The sequence below is a fragment of the Ruditapes philippinarum genome, unplaced genomic scaffold (assembly GCF_026571515.1).
Source record: "Ruditapes philippinarum isolate M1 unplaced genomic scaffold, ASM2657151v2 ctg9564_1_1_1_1, whole genome shotgun sequence".
Classification (NCBI taxonomy): domain Eukaryota; kingdom Metazoa; phylum Mollusca; class Bivalvia; order Venerida; family Veneridae; genus Ruditapes; species Ruditapes philippinarum.
In genome coordinates this window covers 11,588-25,966 of record NW_026854249.1, presented here as the reverse complement: position 1 = coordinate 25,966, position 14,379 = coordinate 11,588, and the positions used below count along the sequence as shown (strand labels likewise).

The window sequence follows — 14,379 nt, the reverse complement described above, 5'->3', positions numbered from 1 at the left end:
GGTTTCAACACCTACATGTATCTTTAGAACTCATTAGAGTAAAACAAAACAATAATTGTCAATGAATAATCCTTAATAAGAAAATAAATCTTTCTTTACCAGCTAGTAAATCTTGCTTTTATCATATTTATGGTTTAAACTCTTAACCAGACAATGTGGTTACCTGATAAAACAAACAATCCTTTAAGTATGTATGACCAGTATGACCCCAAATGTAACATATATTTCAACCAGGTAATAAATCCACAAAGGGACGCCTTTCTGTGTCGATGTTTCGGATCAGTTATGAACATTCATTTATTCAATGGAGAAATTTTAAATGATTTGATTTACCACTTTTAAGCGAGGATAGGAATTACAACCTAAAATTATATACATTGTACTGAAACTTTTTTTTATTCACATTCTTATTTTTTATATTTTGATCTAGCAAAGATTAAGCATTTTCTGCTGTTAATTGCCAGAACGAAGAAACCAATTAAATCTTACATTTCAACACTGAAGTGATAATGTCATCACCTTGGAATTTGTATAGCAATGAACCGTCAGATTTGTAACATCTGTGAAATTGATGTCAGCGCCAAGATAAACATTGGTCCTTTTTATGACTTGATAACAGAAAGAAACAATAATTAAAAGTTTTAATTTCATGTCAATAAGTAAGCCCTTTGTATACAGGTGTGTCCCTAAATTACTCACTTCTTGTCCACCATTAAAAACGAGTTCTTCCTTATAGTTGCCACAGTATAACTATTTTCCTGACATGCTTGAAGTGGTAATATGGATTTTACTTAATATTCAAAAATATCATCAGAGCAAAAACAGCTATTTGGTGATAGATTTTTATGTCAAGTTTTCACATACCCTTGACTAGATTTCTCTCTCCAGATAACTTTTTTGCATTTCAACTATATACACCCAGGCGCAACATGGATTAGTTGGACGATTTAAGAAAAGGATATACATAAATTTATAAACAAAATAAAACAAAGATCTAATAATACAGTTTAATTTATTTATTACAGACTGCATTTACAAAAAGAAATATTTAAAATAAAACGCATTTGGCATATGATAAAAAAATGTTCCAATCATAATGTACCACACTAACATTTGTCCTTTTGTCTTTCCAAAATATGAATAAATAATATAAACTTTCACATGTCTTTAATAATTTGTTCATTTATTGATAAAATGTCAGTATTTATCACTACTAGTTTCTTTTTCACTGTCATCATCATCATCATCATAATCATCATCATCATCATCATCATCATCAAATGTTTCTTCAAGTTCTGGTAATGGGTACTTGTCCATAACACGTTCTAACATAAATTTTCTTTTTTTAACAGCATACTGTATAGCTTCATCAGTTTCGAAATTATCTTCCTCTCTCAATCTTTTAACAGTTCCCATGATCTTTTTATGTGTAGGATTGCGCTGAAGTGCATACATTTTTCCAATAAAATCCAAATAAACTTCTCTGAATGCTTTATGATACACGGAGCGTAATTTTTCAAAAGCTTTATTTCTTATTTCTTCAAGAGAGCTATCAGGGTCTTCATTACGCATTTTACTGGCTGTTTCATTTAAAACGTCATCTCCTTGTTCATATGTGAGCTCTGTAAAATACTTCCAGATGTCAATATGTTTGTTCTTGTTAACATCATCATATTGTTTGCCATTGTCATTCCTTATAGTAGAAGATTCATCGTCATTATCTTGTTCACTGTCATCGTCTTCTTCGTAATGATGAGATTTGGATCTATTAGGTCTCAACCGATCGAAAATGTTTCTATATAGATAAGGTTTACGATTTGGTTCCTCATCTGATGTATTTCCATCGCTGATATTATTTTCAGACATACTGTTCTTATGTTTGAGATGCGAATGCCTATTTAAATTGTACTTTTTATTGAATTTTTTATAACACAAAAGACATGTGAATACCATTATTTTAAGCGATCAAATGGCAAAATTAATGCCAATTCTCCTTTTTATACTCCCAACTAATTTATTTCGTTTCTCATTTTCTCGTTTTGCTTGCTAAGTGGCTCAATTGGGTGTTCATTAACTCATTTTGCTTGCTCAGTCGCTCATTTTATTTGCTCATTTGCTTATTTTGCTTGCTCATTTGCTCATTTGGTTGCTCTTTTGCTCATTTTGGTTGCTCATTTGCTCATTTCACTTGCTCATTTGCTTGCTCATTTGCTCATTTCACTTGCTCATTTGCTCATTTAGTTGCTCATTTGCTCATTTGGTTGCTCATTTTACTTGCTCATTTGCTCATTTGGTTGCTCATTTGCTCATTTTGGTTGCTCATTTGCTCATTTTGGTTGCTCATTTGCTCATTTCACTTGCTCATTTGCTCATTTGCTTGCTCATTTGCTCATTTTGGTTGCTCATTTGCTCATTTTGGTTGCTCATTTGCTCATTTGGTTGCTCATTTGCTCATTTTGGTTGCTCATTTGCTCTTTTGGTTGCTCATTTGCTCATTTTGGTTGCTCATTTGCTCATTTGGTTGCTCATTTGCTCATTTTGGGTGCTCATTTGCTCATTTGGTTGCACATTTGCTCATTTTGTTTGCTAATTTGCTAATTTGGTTGCTCATTTGCTCATTTCACTTGCTCATTTTCTCATTTGGTTGCTCATCTGCTCATTTCATTTGCTCATTTGCTCTTTTTGGTTGCTCATTTGCTCATTTAATTGCTCATTTGCTCATTTTGGTTGCTCATTTGCTCATTTTACTTGCTCATTTGCTCTTTTTTGTTGCTCATTTGCTCATTTAACTTGCTCATTTAACTTGCTCACTTACTCATTTGGTTCCTCATTGCTCATTTTACTTGCACATTTGGTTTCTCATTTGCTCGTTTTGGGTGCTCATTTGCTCATTTGATTGCTCATTTACTCATTTTTCCTTGCTCAGTCGCTCATTTTAGTTGCTCATATGCTCATTTTGGTTGCTCATTTGCTCTTTTTGGAGTGTTACCTGTTCTATTGTTATAAAGTACACACTCTTAAGTCATTATGTAAACAATTGATTAAACTTTACATTTTTCTGATGATAGTAAAATACAATATCAAGAAGAAGAAATACTAGATACTAAAGTAGCTTATTAGATGAGTTGACCACAGCTGGTCTAGACTTATTAATAATATTTTGTCCTAATTTTCTTTTCATAGTTTAAACCAATAATTTGATTATAGTTTTCCTTTGTATATTTTGACCGAATTAGTTAATCCTTTATGGTAACATTTTTCTATTGTGTACTTTAGACCATATTTATGTGACCCCTACAATTATGTTTCGTTTTCTTTTGTTATGGAAGAACAGTGCGCCATTTTTTATTTCAATCTAATAAGGCATCCATTTTTTTTTTTTGGCGGGATTAAAACATTTGTGTGCTAAGCTTTCTATTGTTATTCAGCGCCATTTTTTATTCAAATCTAATAAGGCATCCATTTTTTTTTTTTTTGGCGGGATTAAAACATTTGTGTCACCCATTCTATTGTTTAAGTGTACACATGATTACGTCATTATGTAAACAAAGTGGGTGTGGATCCCCCCCCCCATTCATCACATAGTTAATAGGTAGGCTTAAGTTTATATCTTGTCAAACATTTCGTACTTTTTTTGAGAAAATTGTATATTAATTGTAGATAATCTTATAGATAAATGAATATTATTTCTGATGTATGCAGTATAAATGTATTTTTGGTAATATGTTTTGCAAGTAGCGTTATGAACTTTAAAGTGCATCTTATTATTGATTTACTAGTATTTATCTTTGGCAGGTGTAAATGGTTTCGAACAATCATAGTAAAAACTCTTATTAAAGCGCTGTTAGCTCCATCTTACCCAGAAAATAAAACAATTTTCCATTTCATAAATAAAACTATTCTAGTTCAGGAATAAAACGTTCATAGTTCGTTATTATTAAACTATTTCAGCAGTCTGTATATAAACTAAATAGAGGATATTTGCGCCACTCGTGAGAATACTGTTTTTAAAGCTCACTCCGTGAAATAAAATTACATCTTACACAACAAACAAACAAGTTTTTCTTTTTATTTTATGCTTAAAAACAAGTTTAAATGAAATTTTCTTAATATTAACTTTAATATTAAAATCTGTTTGCCTCACTGGTAGCCTCATTTAGTCGAATTTCTCATAAAATACAAGAAGTCTTGGGATGAAAAAAAGTTCGACAAACAACGTAAAATAGCGATGATATTGTTCATTTTATTCAAATAATATGAATTATCGCTTGTTTTAATAATCAAAAACAAACAATTCTAGTAGGAAAAAAGTCAAACCACCCATCCTTATTTCTGTTACTTACGGCGAATTTATATTAGACCTGGCTCTGTAAAATGTTAGCGGCCGCCATTTTTAAAAGTTGTGTATTTCACGTGAGAAAAATAATTGTGTTTGATTCAGAGGGATATCATTTGGATTTGTTAGTCCTACATCTTTTAAGAAGAAAAACCTTATTTGAGGATTGACAAATATAAACATTCAAAAAGCGGAAAACATGGAATCTTTGAAAGGCTGCTTTACGAAAGCTGGGTTGTTTACTTATTCTTCGAGCTGATGTCTGTCATTGCTTTCAAGTTTTCATAAAGCATACGGCAGTTATTGCTCGTAGAATACTTAAATATGCCCAAATGTCATCAAAGGCATGTTTACATGTGGATGGAATTTTATTTTCAGACTGTAAAAATGAAACAAAATTTTAGAGACGATATTTGGTGAATGGTAATTTGAATGAATTGAAGTAAGTTTTCTTCCTTTTATTACTTTTGAAATTTCAGTTATTTATCAATTTCAGCTTTGCTTTTCTCTAAACAGCCATGATAATGTCAGAATTGTCAACAATAATAAAGTTGAAGTATCACATTGGGAAAATCTTAAAAAAAGTAATCTCATCATTGAAAAGTGTGAAATTATATTTTGATAATTTTCACGGATAAATCAGTAATCCACTGAAAAGCATAAAATAAAAATGAGTATTCTTTTTCAAAACATATTTGAAACTTTTTATTTTTTTAGAAGAGACATATATGCATCTTACAATGTTTAATGGATTCAAAGCATGATAATGCTTATCATCGGAAGTAAGTGGCGCTAAATGAGAATGAATTAAAGGTAACAAAACGTTAATAAAGTGGTGCTTTGACTTCCATACCAAATTCTTCATCATTATATGTTCCCAACAGTAGCAAAGTATAGTTCAGCTAAGAGGCCAATGAGTACTTTTAATATTACACCAAAGACAAATATGATTTGAGAAATGAAATTAAAAGCAAATTAAAGCTGTTAAGATATATACGTCCCTATTTTAACATATCAAGTCCTTACATAAACAAAAGCTAGTAAGGCAGAAACGCTTTTTATATGTATGTCCCGAATATATCTTGATAACACAATTAAATAAGCATATAGACATTGGACTAAACTTTTGGCTTTGTAAAATATAGTAACAAAACTTTTAATGCATAATACTCTTCTAAATGTTAACAAAACATTGCTTACTTTAAAAATTTACATATTTTTATTTCCTTTATAAGCTCAACATATATACTAGAAAGATTAACTTTAGAATATTACAGAAGATGAAATAAGATGAAACAAATTTAATTTTGTGAATATAATACATTGTATGTCATCATAATACATTTTATGACATGTAATCCAAGTTTTCATATTCTTACATAACTACTTATGACACTGATAAAATACGATGGCTAGATTCTTTAGTAATAACTTCAGAAAATGAAACACTTTAAACTTTGTGAATATAACACATTGTATGGCAAGTACCATGGTACATTTCAAATCATGTATACAAAACTGTACCTTTCTTGTATAACTTCTGATGCCACTGACATAATATTGATGGCTAGATTCTATAAAGTAAAACTCATGCTTATATAGCAGATCAATTCCTTTTAAAACAATTGTAACTTAACGATGACAGAATTATATCTCTCAGTGGAAGGTTTTAGTCGTTTTCAGATTAATGATAATTTCAAATGCTTTTAATCTTTGGAATTGAAACATGTGTGGGTAACTCATTACATCACAATATGATTTACATAGTTTTTATAATCATAATCGGTAGGCAGACTAAAAGCAACAAACCACATTTCAGATTACAAATTACGGGAAAGCGTTTTTAGTTTATACATATTTTATTTAAGTTCGATTGTGTGGGAAGTTATAAACTGATAGACACACTTTCGAATCCTTCCTGGAACCAACTAGTACTGAGCAATGAGTGAAAAGAGTCTTGTTCTCGGAAACAACGACTTGCCCCTGGCTGGGTTTGAACACACGCAACTAGCGATAATTAAATTACTATTCCGACACGTTAACCAAGAAGCATAATGTAAAATGCTTTGGAACTATTTCATATATGAAGAAATACACGTTCTTAATGAACTCCATAGAACGAAATCGTTATATGGTGGATTTGTTTTATTGATAAATAACGTTTTGTTAAATGTTAAACCTATCTATTGTGTGAAGAGTTTGAAATATTATTTTATTATAGAATGAAAAACATACAGACTAAACACATGTGATGTATAAGCAAAATGATAATTTTTGAGGGCAGATAACTAAAACAAACAAGGTCGGTAAACCCTACTTGTTTCGCATGTTGTTGACTTCATGGTGGCGACTTTGCATGCTTACTTTAAGTACGATTTTATTGATAGGTTTTATTCTATATGAAAAAATTTCCTTGATATTTTCAAATATAAAAGCATTTTAGTGTCAATGTATTCACATTATAAAATGAGCATGTCCAGAATCTTAGAATTGTCTTATATTTTGTTACATGTTTTACAAGTTCGTGGACTTTTTCTGTCATTGTTTACTTGGTCCGTAAATACAACCTTGGTTGATATGGATCGAAAGAATGTCTTTATTTCTAAAGTAAGATTTACTTTTACCGTAAACTTTTACTTCATATACGAACTATGTGCTCTTTAATAACCATGGCAACGCAACATCGGCGCACGCCAAAATTTTCAGATAATGTTTAAATATAAACAAATGATGAAGAACGGCTATTTCACCAGGAAAAATCGGGGTAAACATCTATTAATATTTAATTGACATAAATCTGAAATTCGACGTTGAATGGCTAAACAAACAAGTTTGAAGCAGCAGTAGTCAGTAGCGTAAATTGTGAAACATGAAGCCTGATTTAAATTAACAAAGGGCAATGAGTCGGTGACAAGTCACTCGGTTTCACCTGGCGCAAGCGATTCAAAAACGGCAAATTTATGATCACAGACAGAAAGGGGCGAGAGAGGAAGCGGCGAATTGTCAGGACGTTTGTTACTCAGTTGCAAAAGTTATACAGGAGGATGGACAATATGAAAGGTCTGCGAGCTGTTCGGCATGTTTGATTTCTGCATCGGGTCTACACATTCAATTCTGACCAAACAATTAAATTTAAACAATACGTTTTTATTCATCAGAATATATGTGTTATTACAATAAATAAATGTAGTTACTATTTGTATTACATGTATTTTCCCTGATTTGTTAATAGCTAATAAATGCTAACCGGTGTTCAGTAGATTTACCACAGATAATATTTGTCAGTTAATAAAACACTTTTCTTTACTGTTAAGAATCATATTGTTTATAGATCAGATGATGGTGATTTAAATTGATGCTATGAATCACCAATTGAATCAGCTTGATAACACTGCCCGTGAAGTGTCGAGATTACAAAAATCGCGATAAAGAGTGCAAAGTGGTCGGTTTTCGGACCTTTATACGCAGAATTGAGCGAAAAAGTGACCGTTTTCTTTCTCGCTTCAGCATAACAAACAGAATCAAAGTGCTGCAGCACTGAATGCGACGGACATGCAACCGGAGAGACATTAATTAAGGCTTCTTTTAGAAAAAAAAAAAAACAACAAAAAACAAAACACAAAATATATAACAGAGAAAATTTGTTCCATACAAGTTCGAGATTTGTAGAGCAATATATTTTGTGTCCCAAATTGATATAATTCAGATTTTCTTCTTTCAAGCACTTAAATACAGAATGAAATTTATGCCTAAAAACTCTGGTCAAACTTGTAAATCAGTGTCCTTATCGATTTATTCTAAGAAATGATATGTAAATAGAAAAAAAACTATCAACGAAATATTTCTAGAATAAATCCAGGCAAATAAACTTCAAACATAATACAATTTATACATTTGAGAATGCTATTTAGAATTGCTTCGTGTTATATCATAGTGGGCATACAGACAATAAAATATTTATAAGTCATTTGTATTTTTATTTCTCTTGGATATGTCTCATTAAAAAAATGGTTAAAATCATCAGCAATTAATAGTGTATTTCTTAGATTTTTTTTATTAACAAGGTAAAGATGTAGAGGCCAGAGCACATCGTTTTTATTTTAATTTAAATGTCACTTTAGCACTACAGTGTTTAGTTGTCCTTTTCAACTTCACACTAAATTCCATTTTCAACTTGTTTGCTTCTTACAATTGTATAGCATTTCTAAAAGTATTGCATTACAATCCGCTGGTTTATTAATTACATGTTTAATGTGTAATTCCTAATCGCCTGTCCAAAAATCAGAACAGGTGAAGCAGAATCTATTTTTAGAATAGCGAAGGTTAACTCATATCATGACCTAGAAAAATATGTAAACAAACCACAAGAATCGGAAGTAGAACTGATATTATAACTTCCTTACCATGAAAGACTACATGGCGGTAAAGTGTCTTACATGCATTTTCAAAAATAAATATTTATACTAGCCATTGTACTGTATGTAATATATTAATAACTGCTGAATATTCAGCTAAACCCGCGGTATGAGTCACGAAAATAGTTCTTCTTTTATTAATGCGCGAGTTATCCTAGAGTCACGAAAAACTTTTGATTTGTTAATAATGTTTTGTATAATGTAGCAATATTTATTTCCTACTAATAATGTCTTGGAACTCAGAGGTTACACCTTTATTGTAGTATAATTTGCTGTCCTGCTTTTTCGACAGCGGTAAATCGTTTCAGCAGTAATTTGCATATTGCGCAATAATACTACGGGACTACAACGTTTATATCAATAATATACGTTCATATTTTAACTTGGATAACTTAATTTGAAATTGAAAAGGCTAAATATGGAAGACATTAAGATATCCAGACAAAGTATGGGAGTTTTGAAGGATCAAATTCATGTACTATTTCTTGGGCTGTTAATTGGTTTAGGACACATTGCGCGAGTGTAGCCAACGAAATCCCATGTGTAGATGACTTAGCTCTGAACGCGCCTGAGGGCGCGTCCGTCGCAAAAATGATTATGGTTATGTGATCCGGATACATTGAACACTCGAAAATGTACTTTCAGAAACTATGACGCTGGTGACATTTTCAATTTAAATTTCGACGTTACGAACGTCATTTTGTTTTATCGTAATCGTGCGCCGGGGTGCGTACCCCTTGTTATTTTCACAGAATTGTTATTTGTAACCACATCGTATTGATTTTGTACTATATATTAAGGACATGGTCCTATATTTATATCTTGTAACATCGTATACGCAAATTGAAAAATATGAACAGTAGAGCCGCAATAAACAGCCCTCATACGTTCACATGTTAAATTTAATCTATGCACTAATTGATATAGAAATGTTACGGTTATTTGTGTTCCTTTTTTTCGCTTTGCCTAATTGTATGCAGACTGTTTTCCCCCTGTTTCTACCTGCAGAAAGGATCTGTTAAATGTTAAGTACCGGTGTATTGTTACATTTGTTATTTACATAAAGCAGAACTTACATACCAAACATTTGTTTGTGTTTGATGTTATAATTTGTTTATATTTATTTATCTTTTGCAACTATTATTTGAGTTTCCAGTGTTGTCTTGCTCTAATTGATTGGCAGAACGCAAAGTACATCTTTCTTGTATGCAACAAGAGGGTCATGATGGCTCTGAAATCGCTCACCTGAATTTAAAAACTCTCCATGACAAGAAATAAATAATATTGTAAACTATAAACGAAAGCAGGTATAAAATCTTAATCTTAAACTGATATCCTAAAGTTCATATTTGTATATGAAATAGTGCATGTGTAAAAATCACAGGTTGCTATTGCTTATCCAAAAGATGTGTAATATAAGGAAAATTAATGACATTCCCCTCCTCCAATTTAGTCCCAAGGGCTTTTATTTGAACAAACTTCGTAGACACTCACTAAAAGATGTTCCATGCTTAATATCTAAGTTCCAGTTATTTGAGTTTTTTAAAACAGATTTTTTAAGTTTTCACTATAAACATATATGGAAAATCAATGACCTCCTCCCCGGGGCGGGGTCATTTTAACCCCAGGGCTTTTATTTGAAAAAAACTTGGTTGGCATGCATTAGAAGGTGTTTCATGTTTAATAACTAAGTTCTAGCCATTTAGGTTTTTTAAAAGAAAACTTTTCAAGTTTTCACTTTATACATATAAGGAAAATCAATGACCCCCCGGGGCGCGGCCACTTTTGACCCCAGGGCTTTTATTTGAAAAAAACTTGGTTGCCATGCATTAGAAGATGTTTCATGCTTAATATCTAAGCTCTAGCCATTTTGGTTTTTTAACAGAAAACTTCTCAAGTTTTCACTTTATACATATAAGGAATAAATGACCCCAAGGCGCGGCCACTTTTGACTATCATACGACGGAAGAGATAAATAAGAAAGTTGTTTCGTATAAAGCTTATGGTATAGTTTAATTGCAAGATGACATAATACACCCTTCACAATGCTAAATACTTTAAATATAATATGTCTGGGTTGTTAAAAAGTTATATACTATTATTCTTGATTTATCAACGTAAACTGTTTATATTTCAGAGTTGAAGGAAATGATCGCATAACAAGAAAGGAGAAGTTCAGAAGTACAAATCATAGAGTATATATTCTATCATTTTAGTGAAATAGATATTAGACTAAACAAAACATTATCAATAGAAAACCTATAAGAATACCGTCTATATATAAAGTAACAAAATGTAAATTAAAATACCAAATGGCAACAGAAAACAGTATGAAATACACAGGTTTGAGCCAATCAACTCATTATGAAATAATTGCGTAGATATGTAGAAACATCATTTATAGTTGCCTATGATAGTAGATATAATAATTCTACGTCTAGAACAAACGAACAGAATAATTTCACGTTGCAGATAATTGTTGAATAAGCAATAATTTTCATAAATATGTGTTGCAAATATTCCAACACTGTTTTTCTATATACAAAAAGATTTTAGGTCTTATAACAATTATATCGAATTACTTTAAAAAAAATAGATATTAAACATTAGTAAACATATCTATATTAGGATCTGAATGTACTAGAAAACTCTTAAACACACAATTAGTTAAATTATAATACTCATGACTAAATGACTAAAGCATACGCGGATATGTTCAATATTCATACCTTACTAAATTGTTATTCCCGTTTTTTGCAAACAGATTTCAAAATTTGATAAGGAGAGCCCCCTATATTATATAATATCCTAATTATTCCACAAACAAAGACTCAAACAGGAATGACAACTCCTTTCTTCAGCACGGTTCCGTCTTCTTTCATCACAGCTGGCCATACAGTCCAATCACATACATGTTTGTCTTTGTCACCTTCTATTTCAAATTTGTTTTTATCAATCATTTCTCCTTTAGGAATCCAGTATATATAGAGAGGGGAATGTTTTAATGAGCACATGTGATATAAGCATCGTATACAGCTGTGTACGAATGACCGAATTGGATTTGTCACGTGGTCCTTGTTAAATGATGGCGGAAGTTTTTGATGAAGATAAATCTGAAAAACAAAACAAAAAGTAAGTTATGAGTAAAAATAAATAAGTGATAATAAAGTTTTAAGCAAGCAAACCAATCTGAAAGATATTAAATATTTCCTTGAACAAGAGTTATTAAACGTTCCGAATCTTTCCTGCTTGACGCACATTATGAAAATAAAAGGTTTTTATTTAAACCTTAGCCCAAATCTTACATCAGTAAGAAATGTGTTCTTAGGAAATGGATGCCTCATTTTCCACTGTATTGTCAAAATGTTCAACTTTTTGTGAATATAAACATTGCAGTTACATTTTCGGAGAAGCACGTAACAAAAATCCAAATATGCTTATAAACCCTCCAATGAATTGTGAAAAATTATTATGTTGCGTAATTCTAAACGTCCCATGCCTTCCTTTTTTAACTTTGGGAACCTCGCACAAAATAAAAATGCTTTTGTTTTTTAAAGGGAGAAAAACCCAGAAATTTTTTGCATAAATCTGACAATAATTTTTTGGGAAAATTGCTGGCAAGCAGAAATTTCTCCAAGTGTCCTAATATACCAAAAACACCCAGGCCCGTAACTTTCTGAAAACTACCGGGTATTATACATTTGGAACCAACAAAGTTATAGACGGAAACAGGACAGACGGACACGAGCAATTCTATATGTCCGTTCCCCGTCCTTGCAACTGGTGGGGCAATATAATTGGGGTATGAATTATGACCTGATGTTCCCATATTTCTTTGCTTTTGTGAAAGATACACGAGTAGAATAGATGTAGCATCTTTACATTATTTGTGTTTCGAGTTTTTCAATAAGAAACAATCCTCTCCTGACGCATTTACAAATACATGTAGCCTTTCAAAAGTACATATGCCATCTAACTATGACACTTTATTAAATTAGAAATAAGCATTTTTCAAAGAAAGCCGAACCATCACAAGCAAGGAAACAAACAGGGGTCTTGTATACACAAATGTATAATTGATAACTACATGTAATTGTAAAATAAAGGCATTTTTGTAAGTTATGTGACAGTTAGATTATGTGATCAAACTATGTCAAAATCAGTGAAAAATTGTATCATTCTTTTCACTAATTTATACCAAAGTACATACTAGTATTTTGCCTGGAATATTTGTCGAACGTTTAATATTTATTTCTGATACACTTGTGATAAATGGCTTGTTTTACCAACTTTCTACAAATTTTAAAATAACTTCTAGCTTTAAGTTCTAGATAACGGAATTTTTACAGTACAATATTAACATAAAGTCTGAAAACAATTAATACAATACAAAACTGAAACCTTACATTTCTTAGTCACGTACATATATCTAAGTTATGTTCCTAAAATACATTTGTTTATAATTGATAGTATACCTCAGTCAGATGCTCTGTTTTTTTCTTGTGGTGTGATTCTTTTGTTTCATTCTGACAGAACTCGTATATTCCCTGAAAAATATCACATTACCATGACAACGATCGCCTGATCAGTTCAAAATAAAAGATAGTTTAAATGTCATGTATATTTTGTGAATGGAGAGTTAAGTGTTTGCTATTAGCTTGTTACTCAAGATATGATATAGGTGACAGTGTCAACTTGTAACAGTGACAACAATCCTCACTTTGATGCCAGCACTATTTAGTGTTTAGAATTGAGTACTGCTCAAGCCGGTGCTAGGGGGCGTGAGGGATGTTGCACTTATTCATTATCCCTCATTTACAGACTCAATCAAACCGAGTCTGCAATACTCATGTAATTTTGTTGTGATTAATGCTTCCGAGGGATCCTTTGTCTGATTTTTATAGTGGTGCTTCGCTACAACAGGCATAATGACAGCATACAATCGCGAATGACATAGCATATCATACTGAGAACTAACTGATACTTTTTAAAGGTAACTATTATACATATGGCAAGCAAATTTAATTATTTCTATTAGTGTTATCTAAAGTCTTACCCTGACAAGCTGCATAAGCAGATATATAATCTCTTCATCGTGTTTGTGGATTTTCAATGATAGACGAGCTTCCCGCCATTCTTTATTGTATACCTTACAAAGGTCGTCTGCTATCGCCTCCATCTTAGTTTGTATACAGTACAATTATTCGCCCTGACGTGCACTGTCAGTCAATAAAGTCACTGCAATATAAATGAGAAAGATATTATGTCTTTGTGTTGCCGCTGCAAATGAGACATTAAAATATAACCGGACGGTGAGTTAAATAAAAATTAGAACAGAAAATACGTTTAAGTTTACACTTGCACATAGTACTGTACAGTAGTAAACATTGCCATGCAACAAGATAAATAATACAATTTTCACAGAAAAGCTTCCCCAAGTGACTTTAGTTAGTAATTTCTTTTTATTAAATGAAAACAATCATTATTCATTTGCAATTCAGTAAAACTGTGTTTATGTTACGCTAAGTTTCAATTATAAAATCAAGTCACCCTTACTGCAAGCTTGTTATGATGACGTCAAATATGACATCATTTTTGATCGTTATGCACGTGTTCATGTGCCGCAAG

General features: G+C 31.6%; 1 protein-coding gene across 1 annotated transcript; it reads right to left on the bottom strand.

Annotated features, from left to right (window-relative positions):
- Nucleotides 1-10,745: 10,745 nt before the first annotated feature.
- On the bottom strand, nucleotides 10,746-13,989 carry LOC132739527 (uncharacterized). The gene is made up of 3 exons (XM_060727241.1): nucleotides 13,808-13,989; nucleotides 13,227-13,298; nucleotides 10,746-11,864 (listed from the first exon to the last, which is right to left on the bottom strand). Exons 1-3 carry the CDS (start codon nucleotides 13,928-13,930, stop codon nucleotides 11,583-11,585), a joined length of 477 nt encoding a protein of 158 aa, XP_060583224.1. The 5' UTR covers nucleotides 13,931-13,989; the 3' UTR covers nucleotides 10,746-11,582.
- Between the last annotated feature and the right edge of the window lie 390 nt (nucleotides 13,990-14,379).